This window comes from Sus scrofa, chromosome 6 (genome assembly GCF_054392235.1).
Source record: "Sus scrofa isolate SSC_HxYL_T2T_F1_AM1 chromosome 6, Sscrofa_HxYL_maternal_Yorkshire_Landrace_v2.0, whole genome shotgun sequence".
Taxonomy (NCBI): Eukaryota; Metazoa; Chordata; class Mammalia; order Artiodactyla; family Suidae; genus Sus; species Sus scrofa.
The window spans coordinates 125,777,840-125,802,103 of record NC_139388.1 but is presented as its reverse complement, the minus strand read 5'-3'; the positions used below and the strand labels follow the sequence as shown (position 1 = coordinate 125,802,103).

The 24,264-nt window shown below is 53.1% G+C and overlaps 1 protein-coding gene across 50 annotated transcripts in view; it reads left to right on the top strand.

Moving 5' to 3' along the window:
- CELF4 (CUGBP Elav-like family member 4) overlaps nt 1–24,264 on the top strand; it is a 313,441-nt gene that overhangs the window by 70,096 nt on the left and 219,081 nt on the right. For 46 of the 50 annotated variants that reach the window (XR_002345093.2, XR_014807878.1, XR_014807877.1 and 43 more), the window contains exon 2: nt 10,045–10,127. Coding sequence is in view for 43 of the 50 variants with exons in the window: in XM_084964536.1 (XP_084820662.1) it covers nt 10,045–10,127 (83 nt within the window). In the remaining 7 variants the exon portion in view is untranslated. Of the gene's footprint in view, nt 1–9,804; nt 9,929–10,044; nt 10,128–24,264 lie in introns of those variants that run through there. The other 4 variants (XM_084964539.1, XM_084964538.1, XM_084964537.1 and 1 more) reach the window with 1 other exon arrangement.

The following is a 24,264-nucleotide window of genomic DNA, read 5'->3' as shown; positions in this document are numbered from 1 at the left end:
CTCCACAAGCCTCTCTGCATAGGGAAGGGGAGCCTCATGGGGAATGACACCCCCACCCCCGCCAGTTTAGCCCATTCAACCATAAAGCTCCAGCAAGGGGAATTCAGCGCAACTCCAAAAGCATTCACGGAGCTCCGTCTGTGGGCCTAAGACCTGCACGTGTCCAGCAAATGCTGGGGACACTAGATCCTGCGCCATGTCATTCCTGGACACTGAGGAGTCTAACATGTCAGACTGGGCCAGCAGTGTGGCTGAAGTCAGCCAGTGGGGCTCTGCCTTTACAGCCATGTAGGAGAAAGGCGCAGACCCTTTCAGGTGGGCACAGAGATGGGCAGGCAGAGGGCAGAGGCTGAGACTAGGGTGGTGGTTTGCCTTTCAGATCAGTCAGACTGGCCTTGCTTCCTCAGAGACCCTGCCTGTTGCCCACGTCCCACAGTTTAGCAATTGTGGGGTCACATCAATGAGGCCCCTGAGAGCCCCTTTCACGTGGTGCTCAGTGAGCCAGTGGTCCCTTCCCATGGAGTCACGCCTGGTTTCTCAGCAGATAATACCCTGATCTGAGAAAATTCAAAACAGGAAGATCTAAGCTTCCAGGCCAGCTTAATTAGGAGGCACAGCTCAGTTTCTCAGCTCTAGCATTTACCCTGGTATTTGTGTTAGGAATGAACCCTCCTCCGCTCCCCATGCATTTCAAATTCAGCCTTGATGCTCAGATATCGCCCTCTGTGGAGAAGCCTGACTCACACTGGGGAGGGCTCCAGGGGTGGAGGAAGGTCAGGAACATGCAGTCCGGGGAGGGCCCCACCCCTGAGACTTCAGTTGACTTGACCCAGGTCCTTGCAGGTAGGGAATGCAGTCATCCCTGAGCCCCTTACCCCAAATCCCAGCCGTGGGGTAGGGGTGTGGAAGAAAGACATCCCCTGTCAGGACCCCAAGCTCCCCACTCACACGGCCCTGAGATTTTGCCCAGGGCATAGGAGGGGGTAACAGGAACTGAGCCCTAAGCCAAGCCTCTGCTCCACCACCAGGCAAGTCACACAGGCTCCCCCAGTTGTCAGATGCTGATAACACCCTGGTCCACTCGGAGGTGTAAGAATCATACGCTCACGGGCATGACAGCAGGGTGGCAAGTAAAAACTCTCTGTGTGAGCAAAAGGGAGCATTTTGTGCTGTGCTGGGGACCAGCAGGGGGCGGGGGGCGGGGAGCTGCCGGCTCAGAGCAGGGGCATGGAGGCTGCCAGCACATGTCAGAGAGCAGGTTCTATTTGTCCCATGGGCTTGGCCTTAAAAAGGCTGACATCTTCCCTGGGCCAGTCCCCCAAGCCTGAGCCTCATGGGCCCATCAGCCCTAACCACAGACTGAGACCTCTTTGCTGAAAAGGGGGAGAGGCCATTAATATGTCGTGCCCCCTTTTTTGTCCTTTTTCACAGTGCCATAAAGATGTTGCAGCCGACACCAGACATGTAATTCTCCAGCACTGAGGGTGTAAACAAGGGCAAGTGGCGGGGACAGACACTTGGCAAAGGCCCGCCCGCTGGTCCTTTCATCCTCCCAGGTCCAGAGCCAATTAGATCCCTGGGTCTGAATGTACTGGGCTCCACCCTGTGTCCAGCAAGCAGAGAAAGAGAGGGCTGGTGCCCTTCCCTGGGGCTTCCCATTGGGAGATCCCACAGCCCCAGGCCCATCTCTTTATTTTGTGTGTTTTGTGGCCACAGAGGGCAGGAGGGCTGAGACAGACATTGTGAGCCGGGACCAATTCCCCATGTCACACAGCCAGCTTAACTGTGAGAAACACTTGAACATGGAGTTCCTCTGCAGTTCAAACTCCTCCGGGGTGTCTGGTTTAAAGAAAGTGGACTCAGGAGGGCAGTGCTGAGCCCGAAGACAGGTTGGGGGCTGAGGGTAGGGTTTTAGCAGTGGAGGGCCCTGTAGACGGGAACAGGCCAACAGCCCTCACTCATTGGCTGAGGGCACCATCCGTCTCTCCCCCTGGCTGGCAGCCCCATCATCCCTCCCCCCAGGACTCTCTGGAGGAAGATGGCAGCTCCCACCACCTCCAGTGGCTGAGGGCAAAGGGCAGATGTCCCATCCCAGACCCTTTCCACACACGGCTTCCCCTGCAGCCAGCTGTCTCGCCCCAGCCATGCAGCTCACTGTCACCCAGTCAGGGCCAGAGTGGAGTTGAGCAACCACTGCATTCAAGAATATCTATCAACTGTAGAAGAAGGGGACCCTGCAGTTAGCTGCTCCTAAAGTAGAACTCTTCCACGTAGGCAGACACATTTAAATGTAAGGTAGACCAAGATGGATCTTCTAACTGCAAAATGAGAAGGGCCATCACTAAGGGTTTGAAAAGTTGTTGGGGTTGGTGTAGTCAAGGAAGGCTTCCTGGAGGAGCAGGTGCTGAGTCACTCCTAGAAGGACATGTGGGTTCCAAAGGAGGGAGGCATGGAGGAGGCAACCAGAGAAAATGTTGCTGTTTTGAGGCTTGGGTTTCCCCAGATGGAGGTGGAGAAGCAAGAGTCATGTTCTGTGGGTGAGCTGTCATTGTCCCTCTCTTCTGGAGAGAGAACATCAGCAGAGAACTCCTGAGGGGAAGAGGGAGAGAGGGTGGGAGGAAGGTCCAGATGAAAAGGACTAGGGAGACTGGAATGGCCAGGAGGGGTCCTGGAGAGATTGCACTGGGCACTGGGAAAGGAGGCAGAGACAGGGCAGGGCCAGCCCTGTGGTTTCTTTCTCTGCCTGTTACCAAGAGCTCACAAATTAGAAGGCTCACCCTTGGGGCAAGCCACGAGCAGTGGTCAGGGGTGCAGCCACATAGGAATCTATGGAAGGTGAGACCATGATGGCCAAGGTAGGCTCCTAGGGTTTCACTGAAGAGTGGGGACCAAGCAGTGAGTCTTGAAGGAGGTGTAGACCTGGGGAAGGCCCAGAGGTGGGGGGACATTCCTAGAGGAGGAGTGTGTTTGTTAGGAACTGCGTTTCAGCTGTCTTCCCCACATGTGGGAAGGAGGCATTTGCCCCTAGAAAGCACCAGGGAGGCAGCACCAATCCATGGGGGACAGGGGCTGGATGGAGGGACAGATGTGGCCTCAGAAAACAAGGAACTCTCTTTCCAGGGAAGCTGGAAGTCCTCCCCTCTCCCTCCTACCCTCTATCCACCCCCAGACAGTCTGCCTTAATTTCCCTGCACTGGGGGCCCACGTCTGTTTTGTAAACTCCAGGATGAGAACCACTCAGGAAAGGATGCTCTGAGTCTGGGTGGGGCTTTAGGCACCACAGTGAATGAATGGCTGAGTGGAGATGTGGGGCAGAAAAATCACTCTGAATGGGAGCTCCTCCTTGACCCTTAGGTCTGGCTGGCTGGTGGATTTCCTGCCCCCTTCCGGGGTCCCCACCACATTCCTGCACTCTGCTTCCTCTCACTTCCTCTAGGCAAGCCAAGCGCAGGGCCTGAGGAGCTGATGTTTTATTAAAGTCCAGAGCTTCCTATTCTAGGGCCACCTTCCTCTGGCTAATTCTGTAATTCAATTAGTAGGAAGCCAAGGCCCGGCTGGGGTGGGAGGAGGGAGGGCTTTGGGAGCCTTCTCTTCCTCGATGATTACACCCCAGGCTTCAGCCCTGTTCCGAGTTGGGCAGGAAATTGTACTTCCTTCACTTCACAATGACAAGGGCCTTTTATCCCCGAACACCGAGGCTTTGTAAATTACTGCCATCTCCGTGCAATTAATTCTGCGGCGCTGTGTTTTTCCCTCACATGGGAGAGGGCACCCGCCCACCTTCTCAGGAATCAGCAGCGCCCCTCGCCCCTTCAGCGCAGACTGCCCTGCTAGGGAGGGCGATGCCACCCGCCCTCACCCTAGCAGGAACACCCACTCTGCTTGCCTCCAGGCTGGCTTAACCTCTTCAGGCCACACCCTTCTCCTCTTCCTTTCCTCCTCTGCCCCCTGCACATCCTGCTCTCTCTCTTTGCCTTCAAACCCCGCCACTCTCACTCATGGTCCCCCACCCTCATCCATCCCCTTGACGAAGTCTCCACCCTTCATGGAGTTGACAGTCTATTCAGAGCCGCAAGACAGACGTAAAACTGATGAACAGAAGGACAAGTAAAGAACAGTTGAGTGGGAAAATGTCAGAAGGCAGCATGAGGAATGTGATGTGGACCAGTGTCTAGTATGCACAGTGGAACCAGGAGCAGCAGAGGAGAGGCAGGTTGCAGGGGGTGGGGGTGGGGGGGGAGTGGGGACCATCCCGTGCAGGAGGCCAGGCCATCAGCGGCTGGTAGCAACACTGTGGTGTGACTTGTCTGCCAGTGCGACAGTTCCCTGCCCCACACCCACCCCCCTCGATTTCCAAAGTCTGTTTCTGCTCCACCAGGCTGCAGTTCTAGTCCACCCAAGCCCATCATTCAGGAGGCGATGAGCTAGAAAGTGCTGACCCTGAAGGGCAGGAGAGCCGGGTGATGAGCTGGTGCTGGGAGTACCATCCCTGTCATGGGTCGGGAAAGGCGAGAGCTGAGGGGCAAGGTCAGACCTCACCTCCTGCAGCTTCTCACCTCCGATCCTGCTATTAGTGCCGCTGGCCTGGCCCCAGGAGAACGGGACAGGGAGATTGGGAGGGCGGAGGGTTCTGTGCTCCATCATGGATTCCATCCCCCAGACATCAACTTCTGGGAGTTGGAGCCACAGGACCCAAGTAAATACCATTTACAGCTTTCTAGGTGGAAAGAATCTGCTTCAACTCCCAGAGCTCAGAGGCAGCTCTGAGGCAGGGCCATAGCAAGACCCACCCACAATAATTTCCTTCATGAAGAATCTGCCAAGAGGCTAATGTCCAATGATCTTTGTCTGTCTCCTCGGAACAGGCCATGGGTCCTGCATCCTGTCTGGCTCACCCATTTCCACCCACCCCCTTTACACTCCATCTTCCTCTTTTAGCAAAGTTTGTTGTTGTTGTTGTTGTTAAGCTGATGATGCAAGTGATCCATGAATACATTCTGGGTCTAAATGTGTCAAACAAAACAAAAAATGAGACACCCCTCCCTCCCTGTTTTCATCTTGGTGAGATTCCTTGCAGGCTTTGCGCTATGGTGTGGGCACAGATCCAGGCACGCATGGAAATGGTGGAGAGGTTTCTGCTGTGTATATAGTCATCTGTTATTTTGCAACTCATCTCCCATCTGATAGTGTGTCTTTCTGTGCTGGACATTTAGAACCACTTCATCTTTTTAACCACTGTAGAGAACTCCACACAAAAACCATTCTGGCGCTGAGAAACCTTTTGATGATTTTCCATTTTATTGTACACCAAACAGCCGCAGTGGACCCACGTACTCTCCTCTGTGCACACAAGTATACAAGTAGGGGCAGGACTCTGAAGGGAAGCATTGGGTTTGAAGGCCAGGAGAGATGTCTCTGCCACCAGCGCTATCCCCTGGAAGGGTGCTCCATGGTCACACTTTCTCAAGCCTTCAGAGGTAGAGCCCAGGACCAGCATTGTCCCTCACTCTGTCTTGGATCAGAATGCAGCTGCTCCTTGAGAAGCCCATTTCCCAACCACAATGGGAGTTCCCAAGGGGCTTCACTGAGCAGGTCTCAGGAGACACCTCAGCTTGTTACAAGAGAGTGAGCCTGGCAGATTTCATGACGACGGAGCCGAGCTCCGCTCCCTTGCACTCCCCTCACAGCCTGAAGCCCCCTCCTCAACTCCTGTAAGATGCAGCCATGAGGACAGGAAGTCACAAATAGTTTAGTGAGTGTCCTGTGGGTGATGCTTGTGAGCCCTCTCTCCCCTGGCCACCCTGGTCCCCCACTTCAGTCCCCACCCAGGCCTGCTGCCCTCTGCAGCACCTTGTGAAGGCACGCTCCCCTCCTGAAGCCCCCTATCCTTGCCAAGTGGAGGCTCCTTCAGGGCTCTGCTCCCAGCAAGGGAGCAAAAGTGGTCCCTTCCAACACCAGAAGTCAACAGTTAATAACTGTATATCCATATCTGCCTTTCTCAAAGGGCCATAGTGAGATAGCTGTCTCTCAGACTGTCAGATGCAGCACCAGGCTGGCTGAAGAGATGGTGTGAGCAGGCCGGTGTGTGTGTACCCACTGGCCCCTGTATAAGGCTGGTCCCTCCTTGTGGAGGTGCAAAGGGACAGAGGAGGGACTCTGTCTCTGACCCCTCGGGCTACACAACTCTGCCACTAGAGAGCTCTGCAGAGGGTGTTAACCCTCTCCACCAGCCTCTGAATGGAGTCAGAAATGAAGAAAATGGGGCTCAGAGAGAAGAATTAGGAAGTGACCCCTGGCTGGTAGAGGTCTTGCTTGAGATGGCTTCCTATTTGGAACCGTGCACTGGCCTTTTTAGGGGATGATCTGCTGGGGGAGAGCAGAGGAGTGACAGTGACTGCACTTTCAGGACTCGGGTAGATGGGCTCAAGGAAGCCTTGGGGACAAGAGCACTCCCACTAGGTCTCCCTATCAACTCTCACAGGCAACCTCTGGCCTCTACTACAGAAGTCTAGCACGGCTCTGTGGCCTCGGGGCAGCAATCACCTCCCAGCACCACTGCTGTGTCCCTACATCTACTGGCACCCCCAAAGTAGCCAAGGTGTTCAGGATTCAGTGCTCTCAACAAATGTGTGTTGACCACCAGATGTAGAACTGATTCCCTCTGCTGCACACCTGCAACTAACACAACAGGGTAAGCCAACTATACTCCAACAAAATTTAAGAGTTCCTGCCGTGGCTTAGGGGGTTAAGAACCCAACTAGTATCCACGAGGATCTCCAGCCTCACTCAGTGGGTTAAGGATCCAGCGTTGCCGTGAACTGTGGTGTAGGTCACAGATGCAGCTTGGATCTCAAGTTGCTATGGCATAGGCTGGCAGTCTCAGCTCCAATTCGACCCCTAGCTGGGAACTTTCATATGCCACAGGTGTAGCCCTTTAAAGACAAAAAATTTAAATCTATCTATCCATCTTTCTATCACCTGCCCCTTTCTGGGCACTGGGAACCAAGCAGGAACAGAACAAAATCAAGTCCCAACCTCATCTGAGCTCAGGAGACTGCCAATCAAGGAGCAAACACAAGATATTAATTTGTCGGGGTGAGGGAAACCAAAGAGAAGAGCAAATAGGACACGGGGTCAGAGAGCAGGCATGTGTTCTGTGTGGGGCAGGGGGCAGTGCTGTGTTAAATGAGGCTGTCAGGAGAGGCAGAGAAACCTGGGGGGTGGAGAGGAGTAAAGGAGCAAGCCTGCAGGCATCAGGCTGGGATCCTTCTGGGCACAGGGAACCACCAGTGAAGAGGTCTGAGGGCAGAGTGTGCCTGGTGGGGCTGAGAGGCAGAAAGGAGGCGAGCAAGTGAGCAGGGGAAGAATGGAAGGAGGTGACAGGTCAAGGGTGGGGATGTCAGGGGAGGTCATACAGAGCCCGAGGGGTGGGGGACGGTCCTTCCAAGATTCCAGCTCACAACCCTGCTGTGAGCTCTCGATCTCAAAAAAAAAAAGAAAAAGAAAACTGTGGCAGAAATTCCTGGAAGCTGGATAAAAGCAACAGATTCTTTTTTTTTTTTTTTTTTTTTTTTTTCTGGACTCCTTTCCTTGTTATCCTAGGCCACAGAAACAATGTGGTCATTTTCTCTCCTTTCTCCTCCTCCTCCCTTCTTGCTCCTCCTCCTCCCCTTCCTCCCTCCTCCTCGTCCCTCTCCAAACCTGCCCCTGACCTTGTCCTGAGCTGGCTTGCCTGCTTGCAGTGAGACAGAGGCTGCCTCCCAGTTGCAGGCAGGCATGGGTGGAGGACAAGGCCAGTGAGGGGACAGGAGGAACGGAGGCCCCTGGAGAGGCAGGCAGCAGCACGAGGGACAACGTCACGGGGGCCCTCTGACCGCTATTCATTTCAATCCCCGGGTGTCTCCATCAATAACCATCTGCAGTGACCAGGAGGGAGGAGCGGGGAGCGGGGAGGAGGGGCGATCTGGAGTCGGGATGGGGAGGGATGAGATGGAGTGGGAGAGAGGCTCCTCGGCACTCACAGCTCCTCCCAGCTCAGGGCAGGATTTGGAACTAGGGAAGGCAGAGTGCCCATGGAAGCTGAGCGTTTCAGACTCCCAGCTTTCTCTCCCTGTGTCTTTCTTGCCATCTCTATGACTCCTTCACACACACATTCCCTTCCATGTCCTCTCTGAAGCTAGGAGGGGAAGGGAAGTGGGACCAATTTTCACACTGGACGAGGAGGAAGTGAGTTTTCATTTGGTGGCAGTGGTGGAGGAGTCAGGAACTGTAGAGGATGCTTGAAGCATTCTGTGCCCAGGAAGATGAGAGGCCAGAGCAAGCCTGGTGACTAGGATCCAGACTGGTGCCAGCAGTCTACAGGCCTCATAAGAAGAGGCCCTGGGCTCCTGGACCTGTCACAAAAACTGGCACAAGGGCACTCAGGAAATAGTTGATAAATGGCCGTGAGAATGACCAAATGGCCAGCTGTGAGCAGTCAAGAAGGGAGGTTGACTTCAGATGGACTAGACCAGTCAAGGCGGGCTGCCTGGAGGAGGCGGGCCTTGATCAGATCTTGAAAGATGGATGGGATTGGGAGACTTGAAAATGAGGAGAGAAGGCATACCAGGTGAGGAAACTGTAAGAGCAAAGGAAAAGGCTGGGAGGTCAGATGGCTGGGAGGTCAGATCATGGGAGAGACAGTGAAACTTAGGAGGTGGCCAGTCCACAGGGTGCCTTCTCTGGGGTCATATGCGGCTTTGGAAAGTCTGAGGCCACTGTGACCCCAAGACTCAAGCCTGATGGTGGCTGGAGTTGGCTTTTTTTTTTTTTTGCTCTTTTGTAGGGCCGCACCTGTGACATATGGAGGTTCCCAGGCTAAGGGTCTAATCGGAGCTGTAGTTGCCAGCCTACGCCAGAACCACAGCAACGCAGGATCAGAGCCACATTTTCAACCTACACCACAGCTCATGGCAGTGCCAGATCCCTAACCCACTGAGCAAAGCCAGGGATTGAACCTGAAACCTCATAGTTCCTAGTCGGATTCGTTAATCACTGAGCCATGATGGGAACTCCAAGGCTTTTTTTTTTTTTTTTTTTTTTTTTTTTTCACTTTCCCTAAGGCCCTAGACCCTCAAGCCACCCTCAGCCACACGTGTAGGCAGAGGAAAAGGCCCTGACATTGGGCAGTTAGAGGGAACTCCCAGAAAGACCCTCTCATCAGCAAGCATTCTCTTCTTCTTGTCACAGTACCTGAAGGGACGGCATTAAAAAGTTACCCCATGAGTAAGGCACAATGCTCTGTAAAATCCAGATTCCCTGGTGACGCACTGTCAGAATCACGCTGAGGGAAAACTGGACTGGACCTTGTAGACCATGGGGTCAGCCCCCTCAGTTCACACAGGAGGAGACTGAAGCAGGACAGGGGGTGTAATATGCTGGAGTCATGGGAGGAATTAGAGGCAGAACAAGTCCCCAAACCCTCTGTGGGAGTGTGAAGACATCACTGCAGATGTGACAACAGACCAATGCAGGGGACACATGGGCAGCCCCATTCATTTTATAAGGACAGTCTGGCCTGGGGTCCTCCTTACAGATGGAGCCGTTATTTGTAAGGCCAGTAGGGTCCCTGAATCATCTCTCCTAAGGGACCAGAACAAGAGTTCATGGTCAAGTGTAACTAGAGGTGCGGGGGGTGAAGGGTGGAAGCTTCCCCTTTTGGGAAATATTGGGGCTGGAGCTGAAAGAGAACAGAACCAGCAGGGAAACAAACACCGGGGCACGGGGACAGGAAGAGACATGCGGGGAGAGGGGGCGTGGCGGGGGGAAGAAGCAGAGTGGGGAGACTTCACCGAAGAGGCGAAATAGAAACCAGAGGGACGAAAAGCAGACAGACAGGAAAACGGAGAGGCAGGAAAGCTCTGGTAGAGCGCACAGGAGAGAAAGAGAGGTGGGGAGAGGGACCAAGAGCAGGGAGGGGCTGGAGACCGGAGGGCGGGCGGGAGGGCGCGTGGGCGGCCCGGGGGCGCCCCACTGACCCTTCTCGGCGCTTGCTTCCCTCCCCAGGCTGCGCTTTCCTCACCTACTGCGAGCGTGAGTCAGCGCTGAAGGCCCAGAGCGCGCTGCACGAGCAGAAGACTCTGCCCGGGGTAAGTGGCGCCCGCCAAGGCGCGAGCGACCGACGCGCCGACAGGGGGCGACTTCGGGAGGCCGGGCGGCGGCGGCGGCGCAGCCGGCTGGAGGATCGCCGGCTCCGGAGCGCGGCGCCGGCCCTTGCTCTGGAGCTCGCGCGCCGCCCCTCGGGCCCCCTGAAGCCGCGAGGCGCCGGGCTGGGACCGGCGCGCGTGGGCGCCGAGCTCAGACCTTGCCTGGCGGCCTCCGCACGTCGCCGTCCAGGCCCGACGGAATTCCGGGCGGGGGACGCACTTGGCGGTGGCCGCCAAGCTCGGGTGCCGCTCCCCCAGGCCCTCCCGGGCGCAGCCGATCAGGTCCCTCCTCCGCGCACTGCCCACGCAGGCAGTCCGCGGCGAGGAGGTGGGGTGACCCTGCCCCCGGGAGCCCGGAGCTGCCTCCGCCGGCCCGGCGGGGCCCGGAGTGGAAGGGCCGCCAGAGCACTGGCGGATCGACGTCGGAAACTGGCTGTTCCTGGGGTGGGGGCTGGGGCGGGAGGGAGCGCCTACCCGCCCGGGCTCGGCGCCGCGAGTGAGATCACCGCGGTTTATTTAAGGAGCCAGCCCTCGTCTTTGATAAACTATCGCGCCTCAGCCCTGGTTTATAGCTTCTGTGCGGGGGAGAAGAGAATTATTTATGGCCCCCCTAACTGGGCGTGATATCAGCCATGGCTATTATCGAGGCTAGTTCATCACCATAAAATAAGAAGTGTTCCTCGGGTCAAGGGTCTGCGCGGTCTCTCCTGTGGGTTCAGAGAGATGGGGGAGGCGCGGGGGGGAGATATACGGCTCACCGAGTATCTAAAGATAAATGGAAAGATGTGAGTGTTTGTGGGCATAATTTAAAGAATTTTAAAATGTACACTGTTTAAGCTTATGCAATGGACTCTGCAGGGAAGCACGTGTGTTCTATGTATGCTCACCAGTATTTACACATGCGTGTTTACATTCTTACCAAGCAAACCATATGTAAACACACGGTTCCATTTCTGCCCCACAGTGGGGAAAGGTTAACCAGGTGGACAGAGAGAAAGCGTAACCCAGGGCGGGGGCAGCCTTTCTTTGCATCACAGATCCTTCTTTACCCCGTTAGTTGTGGGAAGGGCCTTCCTTCCCTGAAGACAGCCTTTGTATTGTATTTTGGTATTTGTGATTGCAAAGCACGAGGCTGAGTCATCTTAATAACACACCCGCGGATGCAAATGTATGGAAATCGTGCATCGCACAGGTTTTTGTGTGGAGCCCAGCTCTGGCACAGTGGCCGTTCCCCAGTTGGTTTTTTAGTGGCGCAGCTACATGCACATATATTATAGTAATTACTTTCTGGGTGCCCTCTGTAAGATGGCAGAAATATGCTCCACATCGCCCCATGTTATGTGTGAAGCATAAAGCCATATTGTAAGATAATCAAAGGCTTCTGAGAAAGGTTTGTGCTGATTAATAAAGTGTTTATGGTACTTTGTTTTGGGGGAGATTGTGATGGATATTTTAGAGCCACCCAAATGGAATAGAAAATACCACATTGTTATGGGAGGCCCTTTATCAGCTTGAGAAAGATTGCTGGGGAGTTTCATGATGCCTAAAAGCCTGGAATTAGATGGGGAAACAGAAAGAGAAGCCGGCGGGGGGTGGGGGGGGGTTGCTTAGGATTTTGAAGGGGGAGAGGCTGGGGACTGGGAGAATTTCAGTAGCAAGTGTGGATTGTTCAGGATCTAACATTAACTTGTGGTTGTTTATTTTACATATAATAGAACAGCTAAATGATGGAGTGTATTAGTTCTTTAATAATTTATAGAAATACTTTGATGTTGCAGTAATTACATTAAAGGTCACATATCAAAGGTAATTTGGTTGAGCAGCTGTGATGGTTTCTCAGAAGCAATCAATACCACTGTCCGTGGTGCTGATTTCACCAAGGGGCCTGCCAGATTAAAGAAGGCTTATTACCAGGCAGAAAGGCCCAGGGGAAATCAGGAGCACATTGGAGCGACTCGCCAGCCCCCCTTCCACCGATAATTAACACTGTTCCCCATAATCTGTGCTAATCCTTCATACTGGGAGATCCAGTGGCATTTTTCTGAAACCACAAAGACAAGTTGGGCAAGTTTGGGAGACAGGACAAAAAGAGTCATGAATGTATGTTGGGAGACAGGAGACAGGAGAAAGTCCAACACCAGAGCTAAAACATAGCCTGGAGCCCCCCCTGTGTTACCTGGAATGCTGTCCTTTCTTCAAAGGCTTCACAGGGAGACCCATGGTCTCAGACACCTCATCACAATTCTCAGGGTAGGCCCAGGCCATGGTGGGGGTGGGGGGGGGCGAGGTGGACAGTAACAGGGAGAAAAGAAAAGATTGCAGCTCCAACTTCCCTGAAAACATTGTCCCTGCACAAACTCACATGGAGACAAATGACAACCAAAATGACCACATTTTAAAGTGGAGTCATTTGGATTCCAGAAAGCAGAACCAGTGCTATTATTGTTGGTTGGTTCTCTCCTTTGGGATCAGAGAAAGTGAGCCCCTAGCAAATGCTGGAACAGGACCAAGCAAAAATGCTCCCACTCAACCGAATAATGGGTGTTCCCACCAGCTGAGGTGGTGCTCATGGCCGCCTGCTCAATTAGGGGGTGGAAAGAGACTGCTTCTTGTCTGGGGTGACCACACTAGGTGCCCTGGTGAGCGAGCATGCTCTGTGTCTGACTGAGGAGAAAGGAATTGAAAAAAAGAACCTGGAAGCTGGTAACCTCAGCAATTTAGACACTTTTCCAGACTTCAAGATCCATTAAAATCAATCCATTAAAATCAGCCCTCCACTTTCTCACTGAGGAGAGAAAGAGCGGAGAAGATGGTGCAGGCAGCCCACTCTGTTTCCCAGCCAGCTACCTGTTGGCAGCAAGAAAAACAACCCCATTGTTGTCCTGTGCGCACCACCACCCAGAACAATAACAAAACAACTGAGACAGAACTAGAGGCACCCTTGCATACATCCTTGTTTGGGGAGGAGAAGGGGAGCTGACATTTCTCTTGGGATAAGTGGAAGCTCAAGCACCAGATCACAGTGGCTGTTCTTACAAGTAAGAGGTCAGTGTCCCTGGGAACCAGCTTTACCAAAGTCCCTCAGATGCCTGATGGAGTCATCCCTGGAACAGTGTTACAAATGGATTACTGTTTTTGAATTTGGCATGACTTCAGTGGAATGAGATTACTAAACCACAAAGCTTCATCGGGGTCCCTTGGAGCAGTGTATTCTGCTGGCATCTAGGCAGAGTGATTCCACTTTCCCAAACTCTCCATCTCCATCTTTCCCTCACACTCTCCTGGCCCCCTGCCCTCTCCAGCCCACCTCCTCATTCCCAATGCTTGTTCCATCATTTTTTTGGCCACACACTCAACACTGGAAGTTCCAGAGCCAGGGATCAAATCCATGCCACAGCAGTGATCCAAGCCATAGCAGTGACAATGCTGGATCCTTAACCTACTGCACCACCAGGGAACTCCCTGTTTCATCATTTATAGGGTACTGTCAACATCAATCCATCAATAAGAATTTCCTGAATGTGCCAGGTGTCCAGGTAGACATAGGCAAAAGAAAAATGCATCCCCCCTCCTCTCAGAGCTGTCCATTAAGTTGGAGACAGAGGCCACACACACATCAATGATACAAGACAGCATGTTGTTATAAAATAACACAGCTGTTATAAAGTAAGGGTAGTGTAGAAAATAGCTCAATGATAACAGTTAACATTTATTAAGCACTTACTATCTGACAGGCATGATGCAAGCACGTTACCTCCAATATCTCATTTTATCTTCACAACCCCCTATGAGGAAGATGTCACGAGTCCCCACAGGCATGAGGAGACCCAGAATTAGAGAGATTAAGCAGTTTGCCCAAGGTCACACACTTAATAATTGGCCAAGCCAGGACCAGCCCCAAGCCTGTTACCGAAACTCAAAATATCCACCTCTCCTTTCCAGTGCCACCAGTTGCTGTAGAGGGAGCCCAGAAAACTATGGGGTGCAAGAGTCACTCAAAAGTCTGTTCAGGAAATGGGCTGGGTGGGAATGGAGCATTGGGAGGAAGATGGGCATCAGGTGAGAGCACTGGTCCGAGAACCAGCCCAGAAGACAGGGCACCCAGGACAGGTCAGGAGCTGTGACTGGACAGAAAAGTGCACAGGAGTGTGCACAGGAGGCCTCTTAGGAGAATTCTGTTCCTTAAAATAGGCCCTGTCGGGTAGTCCCAGCTCATCCTGCCTTTGGGACTTTGCAGGAAATTGTCTTCCAGGAAGAGCCCATCTGTTTGCAAAGTTAGGAGCATAGGGCCTCTGGGGAGAGATGCCGCTGATCAGAGAAAACTAGGCTACTTGGCCAGCAGTGGCCAGCACTTTGCTCTGGTGGCAGCAGAAAAAGCTCCTCACCAGGGCTGCTGAGAGGGAAGGGATGGGTCCAGTTAGCAGGAGGCCTGCAAGCAGGGAGAAGAGGGAGCTTGCAGGGGGAGGAGGCTGGGGGAGGGTGGGAGCTGGATCTGCTTGGTAAACATTAAAGTTCCAATTCACTAGTTAAAGATTGGCTTTTGTGCCCTCACTCCAGCAACCTGAGAATACAAAGCAAACCCACACACTCCTCCCTGCTGTCTCCCACCACCACCTCTCGGTTCAGCCTGGTCCACGGGCAGCGTTGCTGCCATCACACAGCCTCCTGACTCAGTCCCCACCACTCAGGATGCAGCATTTCTATGGAAATTCAACATGACCTTCTTTGAATTTACCAGGAAAAATGTTACCATGGAAAATTAAAAAAAAAAAAAAAAAAAGAACTCAATTGGATTTCTGACACCTCTGTCCCTCCTTTCTCCCACTTTCTTTTTCCAGAGTGCCACTATCTTCTCTTTCTCTCTCTCTTTTTTTTTTTTTTGTCTTTCTGGGGCCGCACTCATGGCATATGGAGGCTCCCAGACTAGGAGCCTAATCAGAGCTGCAGCCGCCAGCCTATGCCAGAGCCACAGCAATGCCAGATCCGAGCCTCGCCTGCAACCTACACCACAGCTCGGGGCAATGCCGGATCCTTAACCCACTGAGCGAGGCCAGGATCGAACCCGTTAACCACTGCACCACGACAGGAACTCCTTATCTTTTCTCTTGATGGCTGTTTCTTCCTCTTCTCTCTCCCTCCTGGTCACCTTCTTCTTCCTCTTTTCCCCTCTCATTTCCCAGCCTTTCTTCATCCTTCTCACTTACCTCTCCAGTCTCTCTCCTCTCCTTCTCCTGCCCTCACACCCTCCCTCTCTCTCCTTCCACCCACCCCCACCTCTTCCTTGACATTCACGGAGTACTCCAGTGGGGACCCCCCCCCCAGCTTTCCTGGGACTTCCCTGGTGAGGCCCATCTCCCTCCTTACAGCCCCGCCATGGAAGGATCTATATAATTTTATGTACAACTATAAAGATGAATGATACGTCGAAAGGATGCAGGCAAGAACAAGATGAATAAATTATAAAGGGCAAATGATGACAAGACAGGGGTCCCCAGAGACAGTGAAATGATAACAGAAACTAAAGACAAATTTATGATGGATGTAGTTAGCATGTGTGGAGGCTGTTAATTCTTCGGGGTAGTTTTACAACTTCCAGTGATTGGCACAATCAAAGTGTTTTGTTTTAGAGATGTGATGTATTTCCACTTATCTGTCCCGTAGATGCAGGTTTGGACTTGTCTCCAGACAGTGGGTTGGGTCCCATCAGTACATGTCTCCGCTGCGTATGGTGAGGTCACAAGACAGATCCCTGCACAATTCCTGCTCCCTAGTCCTGTAGTCCTTCTTGCTAAGTGTATTTGGCTTGGGCGCTATTTGGGGTGCTAGTGTATTTGTATTGGGAGCTATTGTCCCACAAACTGGGTGTCTTAAACAATAGAAATTTATGGTCTCACAGTTCTGGCATTAGAAGACCAAGATTAGGGTGTTGGCACTATGGCAGGGCTGGAAGGGAGAATCTGTTCCGTGCCTCTCGCCTCACTTCTGGTAGCTTCGAGCATTCCTTCGTTGGCAGATGGTGTTCTTATGCCGTCACATTAACTTCCCTGTGTGCATGCCTCTTTCTGTGTCCAGATTTTTCCCTTTTGAAAAGAACACCAGTCGTATGGGATTAGGGCCCAGCCTAATGCCCTCATCTTAACTTGATGACCTCTGAAGAGACCCTGTTTCAAATAAGGTCGCAATGACAAGTACCGGGGATAGGTCTTGAACATCTTTTGTGGGGAGAGGAGGGCACAATTCAACCCTTAACTCTGAAAATGGGCCACCCTAGGGCTCTTCCAGGGCAGGGAGAGAAAGGTCTTGAATAGAGTTTTTTTTGTTTGTTTGTTTGTTTGTTTGCTTTTTAGGGCCGCAATCACAGCACATGGAGGTTCGCAGGCTAGGGGTCGAATCGGAGCGACAGCTGCCAGTCCATACCACAGCCACAGCAACGCAGGATCTGAGCCACGTCTACAACCTACACCACAGCTCACAGCAACGCCAGATCTTTAACCCACTGATCGAGGCCTTAGAGATCATTTCCGGTTGGCCAGTTACAGACTCAAACCTACAGGCCACATTCCACCCAAGAGTGGCCCGGTTTCAGCACCAACTTCCCTCTCAGTTTTCTAATTCTGCCCACAAGGAATGTGTGACCCACCTGAAATGAGGTGAAGTTCGATTTTGAGCTAGGACCAGAACCCAGGGCTCCGCAGCCCACCCACATGTGGAGTTTCTCCAGCCCCTCCCTTTGGAAGAGTCCCCACCCTGATAGGAAGCAGATCTGACAGCCTAGCAGCCCCTCATCACCTGCCCACAGACCCAGGCCACAGGCAGGGGCTGAGCACACAGCAACCCCTCCCGCCCTCCCAGCACGATGAAGCAGCAGGTTCCAGGAGAGAAGGCAGAGATGCTTTAAATCCAGAGACTCAGTGCCAGGTGAGCTAAGTCTGTATCCGAGGTGCCCTCAGCTCTTGCCTCTGCTCTTCACTCTGGCCCTTGGCCCCCAGCCCCCTCTGCTTCCCTCCCTCATCCCTCACAGAGATGTCTTGAACCCCTCCTCCTGCCCAGATCTGTGCCCTGTGTCCTAAGCTGAACACTCTTCTCTTCCCACCCCCGTCCACCCTCACCTGGGAGCAGAGGTATCTCCATCTTTCAGGTGAATGACTCTCACACCTTCTCTTTGGCCCCCACAACAGAACTCAGCAAGACTCCCCCACTGATTTGTCTGAAGGAACCAGAGAGCCTCATGTTCAGAGCCATCATCTCTAACTTGAAGGAGTAAATAAGAAGCCATGTGAGATGATGGTCACAGCCTGGACTGGTATCAGGGAACCTGGGTACCAGGTCCAACCTGCTCCACCCAAGCCAAGCCAGGTACTTTGGACAAAGCATTCATCTCAGAACCTCTAAAAGGCCTCCACCTTCTGGACTGTGAAAGGAGGCAACAGGCCAGATTGCCTCTGGAGCCCCTGCTGGCTCTGACATTCTTTAAAATTCTAAGAATAATAGACTTGGCATTACTCATATTACTGAAGATGACAGGGAGAGGAGGGGAGAGTAGGAGGGTGAGGAAGATAAGTGTCTCCTGGCCTCCACGGCCCAACTCCATTTGTGACAAGTGTAATAAAGTGCAGGTCAGCTCTGGCTCTCCCTGATGCACCACCAGCCAGACTGCCCGCCCCTGATGGCTGGCTCCAGGGCAAGGCTTCAGGGGAGGGCCAGATCCCCACCCACCCCCAGTGTCCACCTCTGCCCCTTGGTCCCAAGCCTTCTTCCTGCCCTCGGCTCAGGAGTCTTTCAAAGGAAACCAGGCAGACTTCCTCAGCTTTGTCCAGCCCTTGCCCTGGCACAGTGTGGATCACGACTGCCATCACCCAGATCATCAGCAGCAACATTTAAGGATTACCTGCCCTGTGCAGAGTTCTTTTGAGGGAGGTATTGTGCTTGGCGTCAGACAAAAATGAGGGAGACACAGCCCATCGCTGAAGGAACTTACAATCATGTTTGGGAGGCAAATGTGAAGATGGCTCACAATCCAGAAAATATCTTTATAGGCACACACACACACACGCACACACACAAAAAAATGGTGATGATGGGCAGAGCCCAGGAATTCAGCTGCGAGAGACCTCAGGATATACTAGGAGCCTAGAGGAGGCCACCCTACCCCGTCCCACCGAAATGGCCTTCTGCTTCCAGGCTCCTCCTCCTCCAACACATGCATCATAGGCTGGCCAAGCATATCATGGGGACAGAAAGATCTGACAGCCTAGAAACTCCTCAAGCTCCAGTTACCCACAGGGCTCAGCTGGGCGCAGACTCCCTCTCCCGGCCACAGACCGCCAAGTCCATGCAGCTTTCGCCCAAGCCCGTCACCTTCCTTTAGGCTTCTCTTCTTTCCCTGTCATCCTCTGTTCCTGCGGAGTTTCTCATCATCCTTGGAGGCCAAAATCTAACATCATTTACCCTGTGACACTTCTATGACCCCTCAGAGAGCTTTCCAATCCCCCGTGGCACCCAGTGCCACCCTGCGTTTCTCGCTGCTCCTGTACCTTTTCGGCTCTTGAAGTCCCCAGTGCTTCCTGTACCTGCTCCTTTGCCTGGAGCTGATTCAGAGCAGGGTGGAGGTGGGGCAACCTTCTCTTTCTGCCCGTTGACCTCACCCGGCCTTGGCATCACCCAGCAGCATTCCAGGACATCTAGAGTCAAGGCTCCTCTCCTGTTTACACTGCCCCCCTCCCCAGAGGGCTTTCAGCTTAGTTCATCTTGTGAGGTTACATTTGGAAAAACAGGACTTTGCCATCGCTGGTGCCTGGAGGAACCCCTGTGTGGAAGGTGCTTTGGTCCCAGGAAGTGGCAGATGGTACAGGTGTGAGCGTCTGGGCAGCGGGCAGCAGGAGTGAGAAGGCTTCCGCACACATGTGAGTCAGCTGGCAGAGGGATGGGGTCCCAGGCTGCCTCGGTAGGCACACCCACGTACATCCTGGGAAGGCTGTGTGGGGGTTTGTTGACCTTTCGCCAGAGCATGAGGCACGGAAACAGATTGTCAGTGTGAACTCCTGCTCCAGGAGGAACGTGTTCTAGGACTGGAGGGGTTTCTTCTAGAGAGCGTGCGTGTGGGCTAGCAGAAAGCCAGGCGTCTGCATCGTGGGTCTGCATCGTTCCAGAACGGTGGGCTGCCAAGTCCCGTCAAAGATGGGCTGCCTGGGTGATGGTGGCAGAAAGCAGTGTGGGTTTTTTTGTTCTTCAATTCCCTTTTTTTTTTTTTTTTTTTTTGGCCATGTCTGTGGCACATGGAAGTTCCTGGGCCAGGGATCAAACCTGTGCCATGGGCAGTGACCTGAGCCATTGCAGTGACAATGCTGTGTCCTTAACCCACTGTGCCACAAGGGAACACCTGTTCTTCAATTCTTCATGAAAATAATTATAAAGAGAAACTGGCTGGAGTTCAGGGCCCCAGTTTTTTGTGGCTCCAGTGTGTTTGGATCTAAGGTGATTGTGGTGTGTTCTTGATGAGACCACCAGGGGGCACCAGGCAGGTGGCTTCCTCTCCTGGTGGCTGAGTGCACACAAAGCAAGTGTGAGGACAGTGTGCCAGGCTCTGTGCCCAGTGGAACCCTCCACTCCACCCTTCAGAGCACTTACAGCCTGTGGGGATGACACCAACCTGCTGGATGACTTGGGACAAGCTTCATGATCTTTCTGAGCCTGTTTCCTAATTCTATAGTGAAAATCTTATGCGGAAGTCCTTCATATGTTGTGGATTGCTATAAATCCAGGTATTATGATTGCGAATGACAAAACTATGATGTGAGTATGGCAGACCTCGGTGTCCTTTGCCACAGTAACAGCCAGTGACTCCTAATTCATTCATGAAATAATAATAGGACCCCAAAAAATATAAAATGGTCAAATGTATGATTTGGACTCATTCTGTTTCATTCTGTTTCAAAAGAGGGTGGGACCATGAGTGGAGGGACCAGAAAGGACCCTGTGGAGGGGGAGATAGAATCCAAGTATGCATCAGGGAGGGGAAACTGGAAAGGTAGCAAGGAGGGGAGACTTTGGGGAGCCAGGAGAGTCTGAATTTTCCTCCCGGAGGTAGCGGTGAGAATGGGGAGCATGTGGAGGGAGGATACAGCAGGCCTTCCTCACCCCTGCCGCCCTTCAGAACCTTCAGCTGCACAGCCTGCAGGGCCCAGGCAGCTCCAGGCAGAGGGGACCCAGACATCCTGCTCTCTCTGGATTGGTTTGGGCATCCGCTTCCCTCCTCCAGAAGGCCCTGCCTCCCCTGCCTGCCCACCACACCCTCCCAGGGCCTCAGGACTTAGCTCTTCCAGACTGCTCTAATCCACATGTGCCTCCCCTTGGTCTGAGCAAGGTCAACAGAACCAGAGATCTAAACTGTGGCTGGATCTGTGCTCAAAAATGTTGGTGACCATTGGCCTAATTTGGGCTCTGAAGTATACTTAGTTTGAGTATTTCCAGAAGCAGACTTCAAAAAGGCATTTGAGTGCAAGTGGTTCCCTTAGGTGATGACCCCAGAAAACAAGAATAAGAGGTGAAAGGTGATGGTGGCGAGAACCATTCACTGACGGCTCATTGTATCATTTATGTGTCAAAAGAGCATCAGACAGATGCTTTCAAGTAAGCTTTACCAGTGCTTGTTTATGGACCAGGAGACTGAGGGGGGAGGGTTCACTCATCAGGGAGTGGTCTGGCTCCAGGGCATCCTGTGGCGCCAGTTCCTGTCACCCCAAGGTCAAGACCAGGCTACTCCCACAGGAGACTCTTGCATGATTGCTAGACCTCCACAGGGGCACGTGAGGCAGGGTGGTGGCCCCACAAGTGTCACCACACTCCAGACCTGACTTTGAAGTCTTGTTCTGCATGGAAAGAAGTGTCGAACTGCAGCCCAGCTCTTCCTGGAGCCTGGTTGGGTGCCCTTGGGGAGCCACTTAACCTCCCTGAACCTCAGTTTTGGTGACTACCCTGTCCATTAGAAATACATTCGGCTGCAGTGGCTTCAACAAATGAAGCTTTGAATTGTTCTATATCACAGAGTTTGGGGTCTGATGTTGGCTTGGCAGCATAACAATGTCAGCATCAGAGTCTCTTCCCTCATGGTTATAAAATGGCTGCCCCAGCTCCATCCATCACACCCACAGTTAAGCAGAATAAGCCCAGCTGTGTCTGTTCTTTTTATCAGGAGGGCAAAAGATTTCCCACAGGCCCCTCCCCAGTAGACTTGTGTGTGTGTGTCCCATCGGGCCAAGAACTGTGTGTCCTTGACCGCTCTAGCTACAAGGGAGGTGGGGAAAGGGGCTATCTTGCCAAGGATGAGGCACATATCTGCCATGATCAAAAACTGCCTTGGGGAGTTCCCTGGTGGTTCAGTGAGTTAAGGATCTGACATTGTCACTGCTGCGGTGCAGGTTCCATCATTGGCCAGAGACCTTCTGCATGCTGCAGGCACAACCCCTGCCAAAAAAAAAAAAAAAAAGAAAAGAAAAGAAAACTGCCTTGGTCAGTGAAGCGGAAGAGAGGATGGATAATGGGTACGATCCAGGAGAGTCTCCCTTATTAGCCTCCTAGAGATGTTACAGAAGAAGCTAGGCATAGCAGCAGCCCCATCCCACACACCTGCAGTGTTTGCCTTCAGCTCAGAATCATGACCCAGTCTTGTATGAGGAGGCTGATTCAGAAAGAATAGCTTCACAGTATGTTTAAAGAGCTGCTTCTCGCTTCTTCCACACAGTACTGCCAAGTCAGCATGTTTAGCCAACTACTGACATGGTTTCTAATTCCATGGAATTCTTCGTGGGGGATGAAGATTTCAGCCCCTTAGATACTGTATGTTTATCTTCATCATCGTTCTTTTTTTTTAGGTCCACACTTGGGGTATATGGAGGTTCCTGGACTAGGGGTCAAATCAGAGCTACAGCTGCCGGCCTGCACCACAGCCACAGCAATGCAGAATCTAAGCCGTATCTGCAACCTACACCACAGCTCATGGCAATGCCAGATTCTTAACCCACTGAGCGAGGCCGGGGATCCAACCCTTATCCTCACGGTTCCTAGTTGGATTCGTTTCCACTGTGCCACGCTGGGAACTCTATCTTCATCATTCTTAAACTTGCATCCTTCTGTGCCTCTGTATGTGGCTTACATATTAAAGAGTCAAAAGCCACTGTGCCACCCGACAGCTGCCCCCAGGTCACAGGCATTCTGTAGTCCCATCCCCACTCTCACTTTGTGGCCTGGTGGGTGCACACCATCTGAAAGTGGCCATGCCGGCTTTCAGGACAGCAGCAATGGTGACAACTTGACTTTTCAGAAATGGAAGCAATAGTACCTCTGACCTGTTGTTAGGGTATGGAGTAAGGCGTGTGTGCTCTGTGCCGAGCCTGCCTGAGAAGTGAGCATCCGTCCTCATGATAACTTTGTCAGGGCTGCACTGGGAGTCAGGGGAAAGGGGCCAGAGATGGCCCCGGGATGATCTATGCGGTTGGTCCTCTGCTCCTCAGGCCCTGCCTCAAGGCTCTCCCTGCAGCATGAGAGAAAGGGCCGCCCACCCCTCCCCACCCCACAAGGCATGGGCTATCCCAGGAGCTAGTGAGCCTCCAGTCACCGCAGTGTTCAAGCTGAGTTTGAGTCAAATGGGGAGAGCAAGACCGGGGAGGAAGAGCAACACAAGTCATTCCTACACTGGACAAGTCATTTCCAGGAAGTAAACCAAGATTCCATGATTTTCTCTGCGTTTTAGTTGTGTCTCCATCATAAGTGGGCCCACGGCGCCGTGGTGCCCACCCCGCCCTCAACCCCAGCTCAACCAATTGACCCGCACTCCGAGCCTCCATCCAAGAGGAAGTCCCCATGCCCACTCCAGCCCTCCCAATCTGTCCCTTCTTTGAGGAGCCCCAGGGTATTGAGGCCAAACCCACCATATCATGAGGCAGACCCAGGCTGTAAACTCAGCCAACCCAGCTCCACCACTCTGAGCTGTGTGACCTTAGGCAAATGACTTCCCCTCTCTGTGCTTCAGTTTCCTTTGCTCAACTCTGGGGTGCCAGTAGTGCCTCCATCCAGGGACTGATGCATGAAGTGACGCCAGCAAAGTGCTGAACATCCTGGGCGCACATGGGAACCATATGGTGGTTTCTCCACTGCTGCTGCTGCTGCGGCCATTCCCTCCACCCCAGCTTGCTAAGGAGCGAGTCTCCTGGCCTGGCCCTTCCATCTGTCCCCACCCCTGTCTGCCCTGGGCTGGAGGATGACTGGCTCAGGGTGCACAGCAGCAAGCCCTCCCAGCCACGTGGCTAGCACAGGGCCAGCCACATGGGGGACCCACACATCTCCCAGAGTGGAAGCCAACTATGGAAGCAGCAGGAACATCCTTGGAAAACCCCGGTCCTGCCCCTGACAAGGCCTGGCTGTGCTTGAAGAGTTTGGTTCAAGATTGCCCCTTCCCACCCCAGCTTCCCCTGAGGGGTGTGAGCTTAGCTGTAAACTGACAGTTTGCACAATCCCCACATGGGACTTACACCTTCCTTTCCACACCCCACTCACCAACCCCTACTCCCCAAAAAGGGCAGCACCCCTGGAAGCTGAGTGAGGGGAACCCAGGAGATGTAAAAGCCTAACCAGTGAGAGCAGAAGCAGAATGATACCCTGGCACCCACATGGTTTAGGATGGTCCAGGAGACCCAGGGATCTGAAATGAATATGCATTCGGCCTCTCCCAGCAGCTCTGACAGCTGGCATCCGACAGCTGGCCCAGCTCAGAGCCTGAGAGAAGGTTTTTCATTCAGTTGGTAAGTGTTTCCTGAGCACCCACCAGGAGCTCAGCCCAGGTCGGCGCTGCCTGGCAGGTAGAGGGGAGAGGGAGAGGCCAAGGACCCCGCTGCCCTGGGGCTTTCCTTCCCGCAGAGAAGAAACGATGTACATGCCAAGCAATTAGAGGACAATGGATTGAGTCTTTGGACTGAAATTCACATCTCTGAGCAGTCAGGGGATACAGCTGTGTCTACAGAGGGCCTTTCAGCCACCCTGCGCTGAGTACCAGGGGTGCCGTCCTGGGAAGGACAGGCAGGATTTG